At 57.0% G+C, this 21082-nt stretch overlaps 1 protein-coding gene across 4 annotated transcripts; it reads left to right on the top strand.

The window, feature by feature from the left end:
* Nucleotides 1-973: 973 nt before the first annotated feature.
* LOC142823891 (uncharacterized) lies at nt 974-18978 on the top strand. Of its 4 annotated transcripts, XM_075915631.1 has the most exons (6): nt 974-1098; nt 1602-2059; nt 3022-3155; nt 3630-3756; nt 13981-14079; nt 16757-18978. In XM_075915631.1, the coding sequence occupies exons 2-6, from the start codon at nt 2026-2028 to the stop codon at nt 17518-17520; spliced, it is 1158 nt and encodes a 385-aa protein (XP_075771746.1). In that variant the 5' UTR covers nt 974-1098; nt 1602-2025; the 3' UTR covers nt 17521-18978. The 4 variants fall into 4 exon arrangements, with proteins under 4 accessions (XP_075771746.1, XP_075771747.1, XP_075771748.1 ...); XM_075915630.1 differs by lacking the exon at nt 974-1098 and having other exon boundaries at nt 1455-2059; XM_075915632.1 differs by lacking the exons at nt 974-1098; nt 3630-3756 and having other exon boundaries at nt 1453-2059.
* The last annotated feature ends 2104 nt before the right edge of the window (nt 18979-21082 follow it).

Below are 21082 nucleotides of genomic sequence, written 5' to 3'. Positions count from 1 at the left end.
TCTGACCAAGGCACCCGGGGGGATAGTGGGGCTGGCGCGGGCACAGGGGCCACCTCCCCCAGAGGTGCTCCACTTGGGATGGAGATGGGGGGGCTGGGGGGGCAGCCAGGAGACACAAAGGTGGCAGCACCTTGGTATTGGTGGTGCACATCTGCACATGCCTTGGTGCACAGAACAAAATTTACTCTGCAGATGGGTGGAAAAACTCGAGGGAACAGGCACGGACCCAGCTTAGGGTGTCCAGGTGTCTGGGATTGACCCAGACAGTCCGGTATTCTCGCCTTCTGTCTGGTAAAAAAACAATCAGAAAATACCAGACTCCTAAAATGTCCTAAACTGTCCTAAACTGTCGGCTATTTTCTGATTTTTTTTCCCTGCCAGGAGGTGACAATCCCAGACCCTGGCACCCGACACACACTCAGCAACCAGGCCCGGCCCCTGCCCCGCACACCCGGTCCGGCCGCAGGGCCTGTCTTCTGGCTTGAAGCAGGAAAACAAGATGAGCTGGCAGCAAGTCCCAAAGCCTTAAAGGGCCCTGCTGGGTCTTTTCCCAACAACTTTGCCCCCCCCCCCTTTTTTTCTCAACAGAATATCCCCCCCCCCCTCCCCCGGTGGGTTTTTTTGTTTATTGGGGGGGGGGGGGTGTTCGGTATTTTTGGTTCAACCATCTGGCAGCCCTCCCCCTGCGGGCCAGCCCCTCCCCCCACACAGGTCACCACGAGGGTCACCCCGCGGGGGGCTGGGCCCAGGGCCCTGCTGCCCCCCTGACGGCTCGTGGGCGCCCTGGGGCGCAGCCGGAGCCCGGCCCGGGTCCCGAGACCCCCCCGCTGGTGCTTCTGCAATCCGGGCCGCTCTGCGCGCGGGGGGACCCCCCAAGCCTGGGGGCGGGGCCCTGGGCGCAGCCCTGCGGGGGGGGGCTCCTGCCCCACGGGGGGGCTCCTGATGCGGGCCCGTGTCGCTGGGCCGGGGGGGCCCCAGGAGCGGGCTCTGCGCAGCGGCGGCTCCTGGGGCCGGGCCCGGGGCTCTGGGAGCGGGGTGCGGCCGGACAGAGCCCGCGGAGCCGCGCTGCGGGGACCCGGCCGGGCCATGCGGGCGCAGGTAGGGGGGGGGGTCGGGAGCCCGGCGGGGGGGGGGGTTCGGGAGCCTGTCCCAGCGGCCGGGGGGGGGGGGTTGGGAGCCCGGCGGGGGGGGGTTCGGGAGCCTGTCCCGGCAGCCGGGGGGGGGGGGTTCGGGAGCCTGTCCCAGCGGCCGGGGGGGGGGGTTGGGAGCCCGGCGGAGGGGGGGGGTTCGGGAGCCTGTCCCGGCGGCCGGGGGGGGGGGGTTGGGAGCCCGGCGGGGGGGGGTTCGGGAGCCTGTCCCGGCAGCCGGGGGGGGGGGGTTCGGGAGCCTGTCCCGGCAGCCGGGGGGGGGGGGTTCGGGAGCCTGTCCCGGAGGGTGGGGTTGGGAGCCCGGCGGAGGGGGGGGGGGTTCGGGAGCCTGTCCCGGCGGCCGGGGGGGCGGGGTTGTTATTGTAGGGTCGCTTGGAAGCGCGGGGGCTGCGGGATTCTGTGGCTCGGCCCCTTCCCCTTATGTGCTTCTTTTGGGGGGGTCTCGCCTACCAGCCGTGCGGACCAGCCTGAGCAAGCAGCTGCCTGAGAGAGTCCCAAAGGGCAGGCCTGGTGCCAGGCGTGGTCCTGAGGGGACCCCCCCGCAGTCCTGTGCCCCCCCAGTACTGACCCCGCCAGTCGCATCCCCCCGCGGGGTCGGCCCAGCTCCCAGTGCGGCGCCGGGGGCCTGTTACCCTGCCCATCCGGGGTGAAAGGCTGATCGAGACAGACCCGGGCCACCCCCCGCCCGCCCAGGTGTGCCGGGACAGGCCGGGCTGGGCTCAGCAGTGGGCGGAGGGCGGGTGGGCCAGGCCGGGTGTGTCTGATCGGCCCGGTGGCGTGGCAGGCGCCGGTGGCGTTCGAGGACGTGGCGGTCTATTTCTCGCCGGCGGAGTGGGCGGAGCTGGCGGACTGGCAGCGGGAGCTGTACCGGGAGGTGATGATGGAGAACTACGCGCTGGTGGCCGCGCTGGGTGAGGAGCTGCGTCTCGGGGGCAGGGCTCTCCGGCCCTGGGGGCTGCAGTGGGGCTGGCGGGGGGCTGCAGTGGGGCTGCAGTGGAGCTGGCGGGGGGCTGCAGTGGGGCTGGCGGGGGGCTGCACTCCAGCGAGGGGCTGGGGCTGGTCCATCACTCCAGCCCCAGCAGGGAGATGCCGACGGGCAGGGGGCGCGGCTAGCGGGATGGGTGGGTGCGGCCTGTCCAGCCTTGCTCTGGGTGCTCAGTTTGCAGTGGACGAGGGGGCTGGGCGGCCGGAGAATGGCTGCTGGCCAGGTGCCCAGCTCTGAAGGCCGCGCGCCGGCAGCAGGACACAGAAGGAGGGGTGGCGAGGGGTGTGTACTGCCGCCCTTCCCGCCGCGCTGCCGGCAGAGCTGGGTGGGTGGAGAGCGGTGTCTGCGGCCCGGGAGCCCAGAGGTGCCTCGGCTGTGAACTGCCAGGCCCAGGGGTGCGGGTGCTGCCCATGGGACCCGGGGCCTCTTGCGGAGCTGCTGTCCGGGGGCTGCTGGCAGGAGAAGTCCCGTGGCGGCCGAGCCCTGGGTACCGCAGGACTCAGCACAGATTCCGGGGCTGGGCACGATGCGGCCGGGGGCTGGATCCGGCCTGGGGCTGCATCTGGCCGCTTTCTGTCTCTAGCCGGCTGCCTGTGTCACCAGAGGTCCAGGCGGCGGTGCAGGCTGCAGGATCCTATTGAAATGGCTCCCGGTCCCGGCCCTCTCCCGGGGGGGCTGGAGCCGTGAGCCCTTTGCTGTGTTTTTACATCAAAGCCTCTGGCCCCAGACAGCTCTGGGCGGAGGCTAGCCCTAGCCCCGCCCCTTCTGCCTCAGGCCCCGCCCCTTCTGACTGGGGTGGAGCTGGCCCGGGACCAGAACCGACATTGGCGAAGTGGCCCCCGTGTGATACGGTCGCCCGCCCGCCCGGCGGGTTCTCCCCTCGGACAGGCCCCGCGGGCCCCAGGCCCAGGGCGTCGGCGAGAAAAGCCAAGCGAGAGAAGGCGCCGCGAGCCTGGGACCATCAGTACTCGAGAGCGAATTTCCCCCTGCTTCCGGCCCCGGGGAAGGCCGCCCCGAGCCAGGTAACGGCCAGAATCGCAACGGCTCCGGGCAAGGGGGGACCAGGGAAGGGGCCTGGGCGGGATGCCAGCGGCGAGGTCTGAGGCCTCTGGGTCCCCGAAATCCTTCCTCAGAGGAGCCGGCCGCCCGCTGGCCCTGTCGGCGCCTTGGGTGGCTGGGTCCCCCCTCGCAGTGGGGTGAATGGGCTCCCGGTGTCTGGGCAGCCCCCTCTGCTCGGTGCCTGGGCCCCGTGGCCTGTGCCGCGGCGTTGGGGCGGGCAGTGAACTGGGGCGTGCTGAGCCCTTGGGGGAGGGCCGGGGGCTGGGGGTCCCGCCCCGGGGATGTGGGCCTCGCTGGGCTGTTTGCTCCTGGCCCGACCCAGGGGAGGAGGGGTCGGGTCTCGCCCTGTCCATGAGACTTCGCGGCAGCCGCCCAAGGTGACTGGCGATTGGCTGAGGGGCGAGGGCGGGGCTCAGCCGGGCTGCTCTGCGTGGCAGGCGCCGGTGGCCTTCCAGGACGTGGCTGTCTATCTCACCACCGAGGAGTGGGCGGGGCTGAAGGACTGGCAGCGGGAGCTCTATCAGGACGTGATGAAGGAGAATTACCAGCTGGTCAGCTCTGTGGGTAAAGATCCCTCGATTGGCGGCGGCGGCAGCGGCACGGGGCTCTGGGCTGGCGTCTGCTCTTCTGGAGCATGGGCACAGGCGCCCCGCTGGGCGTGGGGAGAACGGGGGCAGGGTCGGCCCGGCAGCCTGGGCCCGGTGTGTCAAGCACAGCAGCACCGACCCAAGCCAGCCAGAGCGGCGGGTCCCGACTGGGGCTGGGTAGCTAGGCTGCCTGTCAGATAAGAACAGCAGAGCGGCCAGACGGGGTCACACCGAAGGCTCGTGCAGCCCAGTGTCCTGCCTGCCGACAGTGGCCAGTGCCCGGTGCCCCAGAGAGAGCGAACGCAACCGGGAACCATCACGGGAGCTCTCTCCTTTCGCCCATTTCCAGCCTCTCGCAAACACCAGCAAGGGACAGCCTCCCTGCCCAGCCTGGCTAACAGCCACTGATGGGCCTAACATCCCTGCATCTATCTCGCTCTGTTTTAAACCCTGTTATAGCCTTGGCCTTCACAACATCCTCTGGCAAGGAGTTCCACAAGTTGTCTGTGCACTGAGGGAAGAAAATCTTCCTTTGGTTTGTTTTAAACCTGCTGCCTATTCATTTCATTGGGTGACCCCTAGTTCTTATATTGTGAGAATTTTCCTTATTCACTTTCTCCATCCCTGTCAGGATTTTATTAGACCTCTATCATATCCCCCTTCGTCTCCTCTTTGCTAAGCTGAAAAGTCCAAGTCTTTTTAATCTCTCTTCATGTGGGACCCGTTCCAAACCCCTCATCTTTTTGTTGCCCTTTTCTGAACCTTTTCCAAGGCCAATAGATCTTTTTTGAGGTGAGGCAACCACATCGGTACGCCGTATTCAACATGTGGGCGTCCCATGGTTTTATATAGAGGCAATAAGATATTCTCCGTCTTAGTCTCTGTCCCTTTTTTAAATGATTCCTAACATCCTGTTTGCTTTTTTGGCTGCCGCTGCACAATGTATGGATGTCTTCAGAGAACTATCCATGATGACTCCAAGATCTCTTTCCTGATTAGTTGGAGCTAAATTAGCCCCCATCATATTATATGTCTAGTTGGGGTTATTTTTTCCAATGTGCGTTCCTTTACATTTATCCACATTACATTTCATTTGCCATTTTGTTGCCCAATCAACTAGTTTTGTGAGATCTTTTTGAAGTTCTTCACAGTCTGCTTTGGTCTTAACTACCTTGAGCCGTTTAGTATCGTCTGCAAACTTTGCCACCTCCCTGTTTACCCCTTTCTCCAGATCATTTATGAATAAGTTGAATAGGATTGGTCCTAGGACTGACCCTAGGGGTACACCACTAGTTACCCCTCTCCATTGGGAATATTTACCATTTATTCCTACCCTTTGTTTCCTGTCTTTTAACCATTTCTCAGTCCATGAAAGGACCTTCCCTCTTATCCCATGACATCTTAATTTACTTAAGAGCCTTTGGTGAGGGACCTTGTCAAAGGCTTTCTGGAAATCTTAAGTATACTAGATCTACTGGATCCCCCTTGTCCACATGTTTGTTAACCCCTTCAAAGAACTCTAATCGATTAGTAAAACAGGATTTCCCTTTACAGAAACCATGTTGACTTTTGCCCAACAAATTATGTTCTTCTATGTGTCTGATGATTGTATTCTTTACTATTGTTTCGACTGATTTGCCCGGTACTGACGTTAGCCTGACCGGTCTGTAATTGCCAGGATCGTCTCTAGAGCCCTTTTCAAATATTGGTGTTACATTAGCTATCTGCCAGTCATTGGGTACATAAGGCAGTGGGCAAGCGACCAAGGAGCTTGTGAACAGGTGAGTGCTAACAGGGAGGTTAGAGAGGGAGTTGGGAAGGGCGGGAGGTTCTCTTGCCTTTCTTTTTAAATCCCTTTTCCAGGACAGCAGCGATGGTTGGTGATGGGTCTGCTGTTGTTACCTGCACAGCGTGTGCCATGTTTGTCTCCCTCCCAGAAGAAAGAACGGATTTCATCTGCACCAAGTGCAAGCTGGTCGACATTTTGGAAGAAAAAATTAGAGGACTGGAGGCCCAAGTGTCGACCCTACGCTCGATCAGAGAGGATGAAGACTCCTTGATAGAAGGCAGCGTTTAATCCTTCAAGCGCGGCAGGCAGAAGAGCCAGAGAGGGCAGTACGTGACCAAGAAGAGAACTGGCAGCATGTAACTTCTAGAAGGGGAAAAAGGCCAGCACGGGAATCCCCCGTTGCTATAGAGGTAAGCAATCGCTTTCAGGCTCTCTCCACAGGCTCTGCAGTGCTGAAAGCTTTGGAAGGGACCTCACAAGGAAGAAACCAGAAGGGAGCACCATCTACTGAAAGGCATGGGATGCGTAGTCCTAGGGATGGGGGTTCCATGGCCACCACCCCCAAAAGGAAACGACGGGTGGTGGTGGTCGGGGACTCCCTCCTAAGAGGGACTGAGCCATCCCTCTGCCATCCGGACCTGGAATCTCGAGAGGTGTGCTGCTTACTGGGAGCTCGCATTCAGGATGTCACTGAGAGGCTTACCAAGCTGATCAAACCTTCGGATCGCTACCCCTTCCTGCTTCTCCACATGGGAACTGATGATACGGCCAAGAATGATCTTGAGCGCGTTACTGCGGATTATGTAGCGCTAGGAAGAAGGATCCAAGAATTCGGCGCGCAAGTGGTGTTCTCGTCCATCCTCCCTGTTGAAGGGAAAGGACTGGGCAGGGATCGTCGAATTGAGGACGTCAATGCGTGGTTGCGCAGATGGTGTCGCAGAGAGGGCTTTGGTTTCTTCAACCATGGGACTCTGTTCCGGGCACAAGGATTGTTAGGAAGAGATGGGATCCACCTAACGAAGAGAGGAAGGAGCATCTTCGCGGGCAGGCTTGCAAACCTAGTGACGGGGGCTTTAAACTAGGTTCGTCGGGGGATGGTGACCAAAACCCTGAGGGGAGTGGGAAAGTCAGATACCGGGAAGAAATGCAAAGAGGAAGGAGCAAGAAAGGAGGACCCCAGTCTCGAATGGAGAAGATAGGACGATCAACTGGTTACCTGAAGAAGAACTGGAGGCCCTGGCCCAGACCAAGAAATATGATTTAATTGGGATAACAGAGACTTGGTGGGATGACTCGCATGACTGGAGCGCTGTCATGGAAGGGTATAGACTGTTCGGGAACAACAGGCAGGGGAGAAAAGGAGGAGGAGTTGCACTATATGTAAGAGAGCACTACGATTGCTCTGAACTCCAGTATAAAGAGGGAGAAAAACCTGTTGAGAGTCTATGGGTTAAGTTTAAAGGAGCAAACAACAGCAGTGATGTTGTGGTTGGTGTCTGCTACAGGCCACCGGATCAGGTGGATGAGGTAGATGAAGCTTTCTTCAGACAACTGAGAGAAGCTTCCAGATCGCAGGCCCTGGTTCTCGTGGGGGACTTTAATCCCCCTGACATCTGCTGGGAAACCAATACGGCAGTACACAGGCAATCCAGGAAGTTTTTGGAGAATGTCGGGGATAACTTCTTGACACAGGTGCTGAAGGATCCGACCAGGGGCCGTGCGCAGCTTGACCTTCTGCTCACAAACAGGGAGGAACTAATAGGGGAAGTGGAGGTGGGTGACAACCTGGGAAGCAGTGATCATGAGATGGTAGATTTCAGGATCCTGACCAAAGGAAGAAAAGAGAGTAGTAAAATACACACCTTGGACTTCAAAAAAGCAGATTTTGACTCCCTTCGAGATCTGATGGGCAGAATCCCCTGGGATGTTAACATGAAGGGGAAAGGAGTCCAGGACAGCTGGCAGTATTTTAAAGAAGCCTTATTGAAGGCACAGAAAGAAACCATCCCGACGCGTAGCAAGAGAGGCAAACATGGTAGGAGACCGGACTGGCTTACAGGGGAAATCCTTGGTGAACTTAAGCACAAAAAGGAAGCTTACAAAGAGTGGAAACTTGGACAAATGACCAGGGAGGAGTTTAAAGGTCTAGCTCGAGAATGCCAGGGGGTTATCAGGAAGGCGAAAGCGCAAATGGAATTGCGACTGGCTAAGGATGTGAAGGATACAAGAAAGGTTTCTACAGGCATGTTAACAAGAAGAAGGTGATCAGAGAGCGGGTGGGGCCCCTACTGGATGAAGGAGGTAACCTAGTGACAGATGATGTGGGGACAGATGATATGAGTCAACAGTGTGACACTGCTGCAAAAAAAGCAAATATGATTCTAGGTTGTATCAACAGGTGTGTTGTAAGCAAAACTCGTGAAGTCATTCTGCCGCTCTACTCTGCACTAGTTAGGCCTCAGCTGGAGTACTGTGTCCAGTTCTGGGCGCCACATTTCAAGAAAGATGTGGAGAAATTGGAAAGGGTACAGAGAAGAGCGACAAGAATGATTAAAGGTTTAGAGAACATGACCTATGAAGCCAGGCTTCATGAACTGGGCTTGTTTAGTTTGGAAAAAAGAAGATTAAGGGGGGACATGATAGCGGTTTTCAAATATCTAAAAGGGTGTCACAAGGAGGAAGGCGAAAATTTGTTCCTCTTGGTTTCTGAGGACAGGACAAGGAGTAATGGGCTTAAAGTGCAGCAGGGGAGGTTTAGATTGGACATAAGGAAAAAATTCCTAACTGTCAGGGTGGTCAAATATTGGAATAAATTGCCAAGGGAGGTGGTGGAATCTCCCTCTCTGGAGATATTTAAGAACAGGTTAGATAGACATCTGTCAGGGATGGTGTAGGTGGAGCTTGATCCTGCCTTGAGGGCGGGGGGCTGGACTCGATGACCTCTTGAGGTCCCTTCCAGTCCTATGATTCTATGATTCTATGAAAGCTGAAGTACTCAATGCTTTCTTTGCCTCTGTATTCACGGACAAGGTCGGCTCCTGGACTTCTGCGCCAAGTGACACAAGATGGGATGAAGATGGACAGCCCGTGGTGGTTAAAGAACAGGTTAGGAACTATTTAGAAAAGCTAAACATACACAAATCCATGGGCCCGGACTTAGTGCATCCGAGGGTACTGAGGGAGTTGGCAAATGTCATTGAGGAGCCTTTGGCCATTATCTTTGAAAAGTCGTGGAGATCGGGAGAGATCCCGGATGACTGGAAAAAAGCAAATGTAGTGCCCATCTTCAAAAAAGGGAAGAAGGATCCAGGGAACTATAGGCCGGTCAGTCTTACCTCGGTTCCTGGAAAAATCATGGAAGGGATCCATAAGGAATCCATATTGAGGCACTTGGAAGAGAGGAAAGTGATTAGGAATAGTCAGCATGGATTCACAAAGGGCAAGTCGTGCCTGACCAATCTGATTAGCTTCTATGATGACGTAACTGGCTCGGTGGACATGGGAAAGTCAGTGGATGTGATAGACCTTGACTTTAGCAAGGCTTTTGATACGGTCTCCCACAATATTCTTGCCAGCATGTTAAGGGAATGTGGATTGGATAAATGGACGGTAAGATGGATAGAAAGCTGGCTAGAAGGCCAGGCCCTGCGGGTAGTGATCAATGGCTCGATGTCAGGATGGGGGTCGCTTTCTAGCGGAGTGCCCCAAGGTTCGGTTCTAGGACCGGTTTTGTTCAATATCTTTATTAATGACCTGGATGAGGGGATGGATTGCACCCTCAGCAAGTTTGCGGAGGACACTAAGCTGGGGGGAGAGGTAGATACCTTAAGGGCAGAGATAGGGTCCAGAGTGACTTAGACAAATTGGAGGATTGGGCCACAAGAAGGCTGATGAGGTTCAACAAGGACAAGTGTAGAGTCCTGCACTTGGGGCGGAAGAATCCCAAGCATTGTTACAGGCTGGGGACCAACCAGTTAAGTTGTAGTTCTGCAGAAAAGGACCTGGGGGTTACAGTGGATGAGAAGCTAGATATGAGTCAGCAGGCGCCCTTGTAGCCAAGAAGGCTAATGGCATATTAGGCTGCATTAAGAGGAGCATTGCCAGCAGATCCAGAGATGTCATTATTCCCCTTTATTCGGCTTTGGTGAGGCCACATCTGGAGTATTGTGTCCAGTTCTGGGCCCCCCACTACAAAAAGGATGTGGATGCATTGGAGAGGGTCCAGCGGAGGCAACCAAAATGATTAGGGGGCTGGAGCATATGACTTATGAGGAGAGGCTGAGGGAATTGGGTCTGTTTAGTCTGCAGAAGCGAAGAGTGAGGGGGGATTTGAGAGCAGCCTTCAACTTCCTGAAGGGAGGTTCCAAAGAGGATGGAGAGAGGCTGTTCTCAGTGGTGACGGATGCAGAACAAGGAGCAATGGGCTCAAGTTGTGGTGGGAGAGGTCCAGGTTGGATATTAGGAAAAACTATTTCCCTAGGCGGGTGGTGAAGCACTGGAATGGGTTACCTAGGGAAGTAGTGGAGTCTCCATCCCTAGAGGTGTTTAAGTCTTGGCTTGACAAAGCCCTGGCCGGGTTGATTTAGTTGGGATTGGTCCTGCCTAGAGCAGGGGGCTGGACTTGACGCCCTTCTGAGGTCTCTTCCAGCTCTATGATTCTATGATTCTATGAGAAGCTGATTTAAAGGCTAGGTTACAAACCAGAGTTAATAGTTCCGCAATTTCACATCTGAGTTCTTTCAGAACTCTTGGGTGAATGCCATCTGGTCCCAGTGACTTGTAACTGTTAAGTTTATCAGTTAATTCCTAAACGTCTTCTAATAACACTTCAGTCTGTGACAACTCCTCAGATTTGTCACCTACAAAGGACGGTTCAGGTTTGGGAATCTCCCCAACGTCCTCAGCCATGAAGACTGAGGCAAAGAATTCATTTAGTTTCTCCGCAATGACTTGGTCGTCTTTAAACTCTCCTTTTGTATCTCGACTGTCCAGTTCTTCAGCAGGCTTCCTGCTTCTGATGTACTTTGAAAACATTTTGTTACCTTTGGAGTTTTTGGCCAGCTGCTCTTCAAACTCCTTTTTTGGCTTTTCTGCTTACATTTTTACACTTAACGTGGCAGTGGTTATGTTCCTTTCTGTTTTCCTCACTAGGATTGGACTTCCACTTCTTAAAAGATGCCTCTTTATCTCTCACTGCGTCTTTGACATGGTTGTGAAGCCACGGTGGCTCTTTTTTAGTTCTTTTACTGTGGTTTTGAATTTGGGGTCTACATTTAAGTTGGGCCTCTATTATGGGGTCTTTGAAAAGTGTCCGTGCAGCTTGCAGGGATTTTACTGTAGTCACTGCGCCTTTTAATTTCTGTTTAACTAACCTCTTCCTTTTTGCATAGTTCCCCTTTCTGAAATGAAATGCCACAGTGATGGGCTGCTGAGGGGTTCTTCCCACCACAGGGATGTGAAATGTTGTTATATTATGGTCACTATTCCCAAGCGGTCCTGTTCTAGTTACCTCTGGGGTCAGATCCTGCGCTCCACTCAGGACTAAATCAATTGAAATCCCCCACTATTATTGAGTTTTTTATTTTGAAAGCCTCTCTAATGTCCCTTAGCATGTCATAGTCACTATCACTGTCCTGGTCAGGTGGTCAATAATAGATCCCTATTGCTAAATTCTTATTATTGGAGCATGGAATTTACTAGCCATAAAGATTCTATGGAACATTTTGATTCATTTAAGATTTTTACTGCATTTGATTCTTCATTTTCTTTCTCATACAGTGCCACTTCCACCTCCCTACCCCCCACACGACCTGTTCTGTCCTTCCGATATATTTTGTACCCTGGTATGATTGTCTCCCATTGATTGTCCTCACTCCACCAGGTTTCTGTGATGCTTATTAAATCAATATCCTCCTTTAACTCGAGGCACTCTAGTTCACCCATCTTATTACTTAGACTAAAGGGCAACTAAAATGCTGAGGGGTTTGGAACGGGTCCCATATGAAGAGAGGCTAAAGTGACTGGGACTTTTCAGTTTAGAGAAGGGGAGACTGAGGGGGGATATGATAGAGGTCTATAAAATCATGAGTGGTGTGGAGAGGGCAGATAAAAGAAAAGTTATTTATTAGTTCCCTAAATAGAAGAACTAGAGGACACCAAATGAAATTAACGGGGAGCAGGTTTAAAACTAATAACAGAAAGTTCTTCTTACACAGCGTGTGGTCAACCTGTGGAACTCCTCGCCAGAGGAGGCTGTGAAGGCTAGGACTTGAACAGAGTTTAAAGAGAAGCTAGATAATTTCATGGAGGTTAGGTCCATAAAAGGCTATTAGCCAGGGGATAAAATGGTGTCCTTGGCCTCTGTTTGTCAGAGGCTGGAGAGGGATGGCAGGAGACAAATCGCTTGATCGTTGTCTTCGGTCCACCCTCTCTGGGGCACCTGGTGCTGGCCACTGTCGGCAGACAGGATACTGGGCTGGATGGACCTTTGGTCTGACCCAGTCCGGCCGTTCTCATGTTCTTATGACTTCTAGCATTTGTGTACAAGCACTTTACAAATTTGTCACTGTTTATTTGTCTACTCTTTTCTGATGTGTCAGATCCCTTTTTATGAGAATGTTTCTTGTCTGATCTGGCCCATACTTTATCCTCTTCCATCCTCTCCTCCTGACTAAAACCTAGAGAATCTCTGTCAATAGACTCTCCTCTGAGATGTCTCCATCCAATCCACATGCTCCTCCGCACCCACCGGCTTCCCCCCATCTCTTAATTTAAAAACTGCTCTGCAACCTTTTTAACGTTAAGTGCCAGCAGTCTGGATCCACCTTGGTTTAGGTGAAGCCCATCCTTCCTATGTAGGCTCCCCCTCTTCCAAAAGTGTCCCCAGTTCCTAATAAATCTAACCCTCTCCTCCCTACGCCATCGTCTCATCCACGCATTGAGGCAATAAGATATTCTCTGTCTTATTTCTATTCCTAACAGTCTATTTGCTTTTCTGACGGCCGCTGTGCACGGCGCGGATGTTCTCAGAGAACGCTCCACAGTGACTCCAAAATCTCTCCTGAGTAGTTGTAGCCAAATGAATCCCCATCGTATTGTCTGTAGAGTTGGGATTATGTTTTCAATGTGCATAAATTTACATTTATGGTCTGTCTACACTGCATCCTTTTTTGAGAGAGGAATGCAAATGCAGGGGAATGAAATTGCAAATGAAGCGCGGATTTGAATTTCCAGTGCTTCATTTGCATAATCGCGTCCGGGCGCTATTTCAAAAAAAGAAACGCTGTCTAGACGCGGTTATTTCGAAAGAAAACTCTTCCTTCAAAATGACCTTTACTTATATCGTGAGGTTTAAGAGTCATTTTGAAAGAAGAGTTTTCTTTCGAAATAACCGCGTCTAGACAGCGTTTCTTTTTTCGAAATAGGGTATTTTGAAATAGCGCCCGGACGTGATTATGCAAATGAAGCACAGGAAATTCAAATCCGCACTTCACTTCCAGTTTCGTTCCCCTGCATTTGCATTCCTCTCTCGAAAGAGGAATGCAGTGTAGACAGACCCTTAGTTTTGTGAGATCTTTTTGAAGCTTTTCACAGTCTGCTTTGGTCTTAACTATCTTGAGCAGTTTGGGATCATCTGCAAATTTTGCCACCACCCTGTTTACCCCTTTCTCCAGATCATTTATAAATAAGTAGAATAGGATTGGTCCTAGGCCTGACCCTTGGGGGACTCCACTAGTTACCTCTCTCCACTCAGAAAACCGACCATTTATTCCTACCCTTTGTTTCCTGTCTTGTAACCAGTTCTCAGTCCATGAAAGGACCTTCCCTCTTACCTATGACAACTTACTTTACTTAAGAGCCTTTGGTGAGGGAGCTTGTCAAAGGCTTTCTGGAAATCGTAAGTGCACTAGATCTACTGGATCCCCCTTGTCCGCATGTTTGTTAACCCCTTCAAAGAACTCTAATAGATTAGTAAGGCAGGATTTCCCTTTACAGAAACCATGTTGACTTTCCCCAACAAATTATCTTCATCCATGTGTCTGACAATTTTATTCTTTACTATAGTTTCAACTAATGTGCCTGGTCCTGACGTTAGCCTGACCGGTCTGTAATTGCCGGGATCCCCGCTAGAGCCCTTTTCAAATACTGGTGTCACATTAGCTACCTGCCAGTCATTAGGTGCGGAAGCTGATTTAAAGGAGGTTACAAATCACAGGGAATAGTTCCACAGTCTCCCATCGGAGTTCTTTCAGAACTCGAGGGTGATGCCGTCCGGTCCCGGGGACTTGGATCCCTCCCCGGGGCTCTGTAGCTAGTCTAGTAGGCACCTCACAGCCCGCGTTGGACCCTTGCGGGCCAGGGTCACTGGGTCATTAGACAGGCACGTCCCAGACCTCGCCTTCCATCCCACAGGAGACGGCTCGGAGAAACCGGAGATCATCTCCAGGCTGGAGCGAGGGGAAGAGCCGTATGGCCCCAGGGAGACAGGCGGGGCTGGCCCCCCAGGCATGGGTGAGCAAAGCTCCCGGAGTCGGGTCCCTGTGCCGGCTCCTGGCACGTCATGGTGCAGGACACGCTGGTGCCCACGTCATGAACCTGTCCAGCCTTGCTGGTGTCCAGCGGGACCTGGGCCAGTCGGAGGGTTTGTCCCTGCCCAAGCAGACCCCACGGGGCCCCCTCCACCATCTCCCACCAGTGTCTGCTGGGCGCACCGTTCCCGCGGGCCGTACCGTTGGGAGCCGGGCCTGCTGGGGGTACCGTTTCCACGGGCTGTACGGTTGGGAACCGGGCCCGCCGGGGGTACTGTTCCCGCGGGCCGTACGGTCGGGAGCCGGGCCCGCCGGGGGTACCGTTCCCACGGGCCGTACGGTCGGGAGCCTTGCCCACCGGGGGTACCGTTCCCATGGGCCGTACGGTCGGGAGCCTTGCCCACCGGGGGTACCGTTCCCACGGGCCGTACGGTCGGGAGCCTTGCCCACCGGGGGTACCGTTCCCACGGGCCGTACGGTCGGGAGCCTTGCCCACCGGGGGTACCGTTCCCGTGGGCCGTACGGTCAGGAGCCGGGCCCGCCGGGGGTACTGTTCCCGCGGGCCGTACGGTCGGGAGCCTTGCCCACCGGGGGTACTGTTCCCGCGGGCCGTACGGTCAGGAGCCGGGCCCGCTGGGGGTACCATTCCCACGGGCTGTACGGTCGGGAGCCTTGCCCACCGAGGGTACCGTTCCCGTGGGCCGTACAGTCAGGAGCCGGGCCCGCCGGGGGTACTGTTCCCACGGGCCGTATGGTCGGGAGCCGGGCCCGCCGGGGGTACCGTTCCCGTGGGCCGTACGGTCGGGAACCAGGACCGCCGGGGGTACTGTTCCCACGGGCCGTACGGTCGGGAGCCGGGCCCGCCGGGGGTACCGTTCCTGTGGGCCGTACAGTCGGGAGCCGGGCCCGCCGGGGGTACCGTTCCTGTGGGCCGTACGGTCGGGAGCCGGGCCCGCCGGGGGTACCGTTCCCACGGGCCGTACGGTCGGGAACCAGGACCGCCGGGGGTACTGTTCCCACGGGCCGTACGGTCAGGAGCCGGGCCCGCCGGGGGTACCGTTCCCGTGGGCCGTACGGTCGGGAACCAGGACCGCCGGGGGTACTGTTCCCACGGGCCGTACGGTCGGGAACCAGGACCGCCGGGGGTACCGTTCCCACGGGCCGTACGGTCGGGAACCAGGACCGCCGGGGGTACTGTTCCCACGGGCCGTACGGTCAGGAGCCGGGCCCGCCGGGGGTACCGTTCCCGTGGGCCGTACGGTCGGGAACCAGGACCGCCGGGGGTACTGTTCCCACGGGCCGTACGGTCAGGAGCCGGGCCCACCGGGGGTACTGTTCCCGCGGGCCGTACGGTCAGGAGCCGGGCCCGCTGGGGGTACCATTCCCACGGGCTGTACGGTCGGGAGCCTTGCCCACCGAGGGTACCGTTCCCGTGGGCCGTACAGTCAGGAGCCGGGCCCGCCGGGGGTACTGTTCCCACGGGCCGTATGGTCGGGAGCCGGGCCCGCCGGGGGTACCGTTCCCGTGGGCCGTACGGTCAGGAGCCGGGCCCGCCGGGGGTACCGTTCCCACGGGCCGTACGGTCGGGAACCAGGACCGCCGGGGGTACCGTTCCCACGGGCCGTACGGTCGGGAGCCGGGCCCGCCGGGGGTACCGTTCCTGTGGGCCGTACAGTCGGGAGCCGGGCCCGCCGGGGGTACCGTTCCCGTGGGCCGTACCGTTGGGAGCCGGGCCCGCCGGGGGTACCGTTCCCGTGGGCCGTATGGTCGGGAGCCGGTCCCGCCGGGGGTACCGTTCCCGTGGGCCGTACGGTCGGGAGCCGGGCCCGCCGGGGGTACCGTTCCCGTGGGCCGTACGGTCGGGAGCCGGGCCCGCCGGGGGTACCGTTCCCGTGGGCCGTACGGAGTCAGGAGCCGGGCCCGCCGGGGGTACCGTTCCCGTGGGCCGTACGGAGTCAGGAGCCGGGCCCGCCGGGGGTACCGTTCCCGTGGGCCGTACCGTCGGGAGCCGGGTCCGCCGGGGGTACCGTTCCCGTGGGCCGTACGGAGTCAGGAGCCGGGCCCGCCGGGGGTACCGTTCCCGTGGGCCGTACGGAGTCAGGAGCCGGGCCCGCCGGGGGTACCGTTCCCGTGGGCCGTACGGAGTCAGGAGCCGGGTCCGCCGGGGGTACCGTTCCCGTGGGCCGTACCGTTGGGAGCCGGGTCCGCCGGGGGTACCGTTCCCGTGGGCCGTACCGTCGGGAGCCGGGCCCGCCGGGGGTACCGTTCCCGTGGGCTGTACGGAGTCAGGAGCCGGGCCTGCCGGGGGTACCGTTCCCGTGGGCCGTACGGAGTCAGGAGCACGTGCAGGAGTTTCCCTCTTGCCAGGAGCCTCGCACTGCGAGACCCCCACTGCAGGGGGGCAGAGCGTGGCCCCTGCCCGCAGACGCTGGGTTCCCAGTGGGGCTGGCTGGAGGCGGGGGGAGCCGCTCAGTGGGCCCTTCCCTTGGGAAATAGCGCAGCGGGGCAGGGACCTCGCAGGCAGGCTCTGAACCGGCAGCGCTGTGACCAGAGACCGGGCCCAGGGGCAGGTGCCCAGGGGCTGCATTTGGGCCCCGTCTCGGGTTCACCCTGGGGCCTCCCGAGGGGCCAGTAACGCCCGGACGCTTCTCTCCCCGCAGGCGCTGGGCCCCGGGGGCCAGAGGAGGAGCCGGCAGGGCTGGACCCGAGCGAGATGCCGGCGGGGCGAGACGCAGCCAGAGTCTCACCGGGCGCGGCTGGGCCAGGAGCCAGCGCCAGTCGGAGGCAGCGCAAGGGGCGGCCTGCGGGGAAGGGACACGATGAACCCCCGGGGGTCCCGCTGGGGGGCACTGAGCCCCAGAGCAAGGGGACCCCCGAGTGCCAGAGGGGCAGGGCGGGGCCGGGGGCTGTGCCCCCCAGCTCAGAGGGGCAGTGTATGGCCCAGCACCAGCGGCAGCCCGCCGGGGCAGGCGCCGTCCCCTGCAGCCAGTGCGGCAAAGCCTTCAGCAGCCAGGGCTGCCTGCGGCGGCACCGGGCAGTGCACAGCGGGGAGAAGCCCTTTGCCTGCGGCCAGTGCGGCCGCGGCTTCACGCGCCAGGAGCACCTCGTGCGGCACGAGGAGACCCATGTGCACAAAGAGCCCCGCCCCTGTCCCGAGTGCAGCAAGACTTTCCTGCACGAGGGCTCGCTGCTGTTGCACCACCGGGCCCACGCCGGCGCCCGGCCCTTCGGCTGCCCCCACTGCTGCCAGAGCTTCCCCGACCGCGGGGCCCTGCGGCGGCACCAGTGGGCTTACGCGGGAGGGCTGCTGCCGCCCGGCTCCGGCACCGGGGGCACCTTCAGCGAGTTCCTCCAGATCCACGAGATGCTGGTCTCCGGCACGCACACCCACGTGCCCCTGGGCGCCCTCACCAAGTACAAATGAACCCGGGCAGCGCCCTGGCCCCTCGGCCGTATGACGCCCTCGGGTGCTACGCCAGCGGGGGACAGCCCGGACCAGCCTGGCAGCAGCGCTCTGGTGCCGGCTTTGCCCCCAGGCCCGGGCCGGGGTCAGGCCCAGTGCGAATAAAGCCACCTGCTCGTTCTCTGCTGCCCGGCCTGGTGTGTGTGCGACTGGTGCGAGCCGGGGCGCTGGGGACCTGCTGTACCCCCCCCCCCCGCGATGGGGATGGGCAGCCTGGCCTGTGCCCCTCGGCAGAGGTGTAGGGGGGGCATTAGCCCCTGGGCGCTGTGTCAGGGGCGCCGGGCCGGGCTGGGAGTGACGCGCAGGCTACGCTGGCCCACGTGATGCTTTTGAACAGAGACCGGGAGTCGGCTCCCTGCTCCCAGCTCTACACGCTGCGAGCTGAGGCAGCCGGGCCGGGTGGCAGCAGTGGCCACTGGAAGTTAGAATCCCTTGCCCAGCTGTTCCGTTCATTCGGATGGGGACTCGGGGGGGGTCTGGCTCAAGGGGAGGGGTGAGTGCATTGGGATGGGGGCTGGTTCTGTGGGAGGTGTGAGGGGCTGGCTCTGGGGGAGAGGTGGGTGCATTGGGGCTACTTATAATTATTTTAAATAAAAGATACTTTATAACAAAAGGAAAAACTAAAAAAAAATCTGGTTACATTTTAAAGACAAACAAACACTGAGATCAGGCAGGGCAAACTTGAGGGCCGCAAATGAAACCCGACAGCTTTCACAGACCCCAAAGAAAATGTCCTTCCATTGCAAAGCTGTAATTATGTACTATTATAGAGTATGTTGTAGGTATAGTTCATATATTTTATAATGATAATATCATTAATATATTTTATAATCGAATATTATAGGTTATGTTTCAGGTATATTTTATAATATTTTTCAGGTCTTGTTTTAATATAGTACAATAATTTGATGCATAAAATTGTTATTTACTCATAAAATAATGTTTAATTTAAATATAAATTGAAGATACTTTTAAATGCTGTCTATGATACACAACTTGCTTTGTTGAAATAAAAGCAAGTACAGACCATGGTCAATCAACTAGAACAGGCTTCTGGTAAGTTTGAGATTTTGCATAATTTTAGGTTGGACATTAGGAAAAAGTTCCTGCCTGTCAGGGGGTCAAACACTGGGATAAATTGCCGAGGGAGGTTGTGGAATCCCCATCTGTGGAGATATTGAAGAGCAGGTTGGATAAATGTCTCTCAGGGATGGTCTAGACAGTATTTGGTCCTGATGTGAGGGCAGGGGACTCGATTCGATTCGATGACTCTCGAGGTCCCTTCCAGTCCTAGTATTCTATGATTCTATATAATTATTCGTGCAATTGCAAAAAATTGACGTCTATTTGATATAAAATGAATATACGTTTTGTGATTTTATTTGGAAATAGATAAATAAAACCCAAAACATTAACAAAGTATCCCCCTCGACTGCCCCAGAGCCAGGCACTCCCATATCCCCGTTCTAACCCAATTCCCCTCTGCTCCCCTAGAGAACCCCCCTAACCCAACGCCTCCCCCCTCCCCCAGCCCCAGGCACTCCCATATCCCCGTTCTAACCCAATTCCCCTCTGCTCCCCTAGAGAACCCCCCTAACCCAACGCCTCCCCCCTCCCCCAGCCCCAGGCACTCCCATATCCCCGTTCTAACCCAATTCCCCTCTGCTCCCCTAGAGAACCCCTCTGACCCAATGCCTCCCCCCTCCCCCAGCCCCAGGCACTCCCATATCCCCGTACTAACCCAATTCCCCTCTGCTCCCCCAGAGAACCCCTCTGACCCAACGCCTCCCCCAGCCCCAGGCACTCCCCGCCCCTCCCCCCATACCTACTGCCTGGTCCCAGAGCCAGCATTGCAGCTGCCCCACATTTCTTCCTCAGGCGCGGGGGAGGCGTGAGCACAGCAGCCAGCTGCGAGCAGGCGCTTGATGCCTGCGCAGAGCAGCCCGGCCAGCCGTGGTCTGCACTCGGCCACGTGCTCCGAGCGGCCAGCGGGCCTCACTTTATTCTTTTATAAAATCTTGTGGCAGGCCACAAAAAATGTCGATTGGGCCACGTGCAGCCCAGGAGAAGCCTGTTTGACATGCCTGAGGTAGATGGGATCATGAGCGTTTGGCACAGCCCACTTCCACCCACGAAAGCTCATGATCCCATCTACATAAGGGGGGGGGCAATAATTTTTGCCCGAGGGCCACTTCAAAAAATTTTTAAGTAGCCCTGGGTCACTGCAGAAGGGGCGGGGCCTAACCAGGAAGGGGCGGGGCTACCCAGACCATGATTGATCTGGGGTGGGGGAGCCCTTTGCCTCCTTCCCACTAGGCGCCCATGTCTCCGGTAGGGCAGGAGGAGGCTTCGGGCGCTCCCCCACCCCCGGCCTTGCGAGCAGCACGTGGGGCGTGGAAGTGCCGTGTGCTGCTCCCTTGGGGGGGCAGAGCAGAGAAAGCTTCACGTGCTCTCCTGCCCCCAAACCCTAATTGGCCTGGGGCGGGGGGGGGGCAGGGCCTCCGCAGACCGGAGCCGACCCAGGGAGGCCCTTTGGCCTGCCTCTGAGCTACATGCTTTGTCAGTGTGTAACGCACTAGACTGCTGGGTTGTTTTTACGTGTTTCCCGTTGCAGACTAACTCAGCCACCCCGCCGCCGCCTTAAAAACGGTTCTGCACCGTTCCAGTCCTTCTTGCCGCCCTGTTTCCTTTCTCCTTTGGCGAGCTGGGCAGCCAGGCGTTTGGGTAAAAACGTATCAGACGTACCCACAGTGCCGGCTCCACCTCCGCTGGGGCTGGATAATCGGAGCCTCGGCCGCTGGGGGCATCACTGAAATGACAGATCACCCCACCGTTTGGTGCAGACTTTCCAACCCCCAGTCCTAGCAGAGACGTGGGATTAACGTGGCTTTCGTGTTTGGACGTTGTGATTGTGAACACTGGCGAGGCAGTCTGCCCCAGGCAAGGCTGGCCTTGGATCTGGACATCTGTGGCTTCCGTTGAATGGCTTGTGTGCAATTTGGAAGAGCGGCTCAGAGATCTCTCTGCTTTACTTAAGGGTACAAGACAGGACTATGCGGCACTTTAAAGTACTGCATAGTCCCGTCTTTTGTTTCAGAAGGACCAGACTCACACGGCTACCTCTCTAGGACTATTTTACTTACGGAGAGACTCTCACGGCAGCGTGAAGGAAGAAGTCCTCAGGCAGACAGAAAGCCAGTTGCAGGGTATCCTCAGCCTTACGCTGCTTATTGCCGCAAGTGCCTTCAAGAAGGCGAGGGGGACTCTTGTGTTGTGTGTGAATCTTATTTAAAAGTTTTTCGGAGCGTTATTTTAACAGGTAAGTTAATCTCTTACATGGAGAACTCGCGTGTGGTTTTTTGCGGTGCGATAACGTGAAAAACAATTAGGTTAACTAGGTAAGTAAATGGGTAGTTAGGGAACATTACAGATTGCTGAGAATAAATTGATTAGGGATCTTGTTAGTCTTTGAAGTGTTACATAACTTGTTTTCTTTTTGTTTTACCAAGATTGGACTAACACG

Source organism: Pelodiscus sinensis, unplaced genomic scaffold (assembly GCF_049634645.1).
Source record: "Pelodiscus sinensis isolate JC-2024 unplaced genomic scaffold, ASM4963464v1 ctg110, whole genome shotgun sequence".
Lineage (NCBI taxonomy): Eukaryota > Metazoa > Chordata > Testudines > Trionychidae > Pelodiscus > Pelodiscus sinensis.
This window is presented reverse-complemented; position numbering and strand designations above follow the sequence as displayed.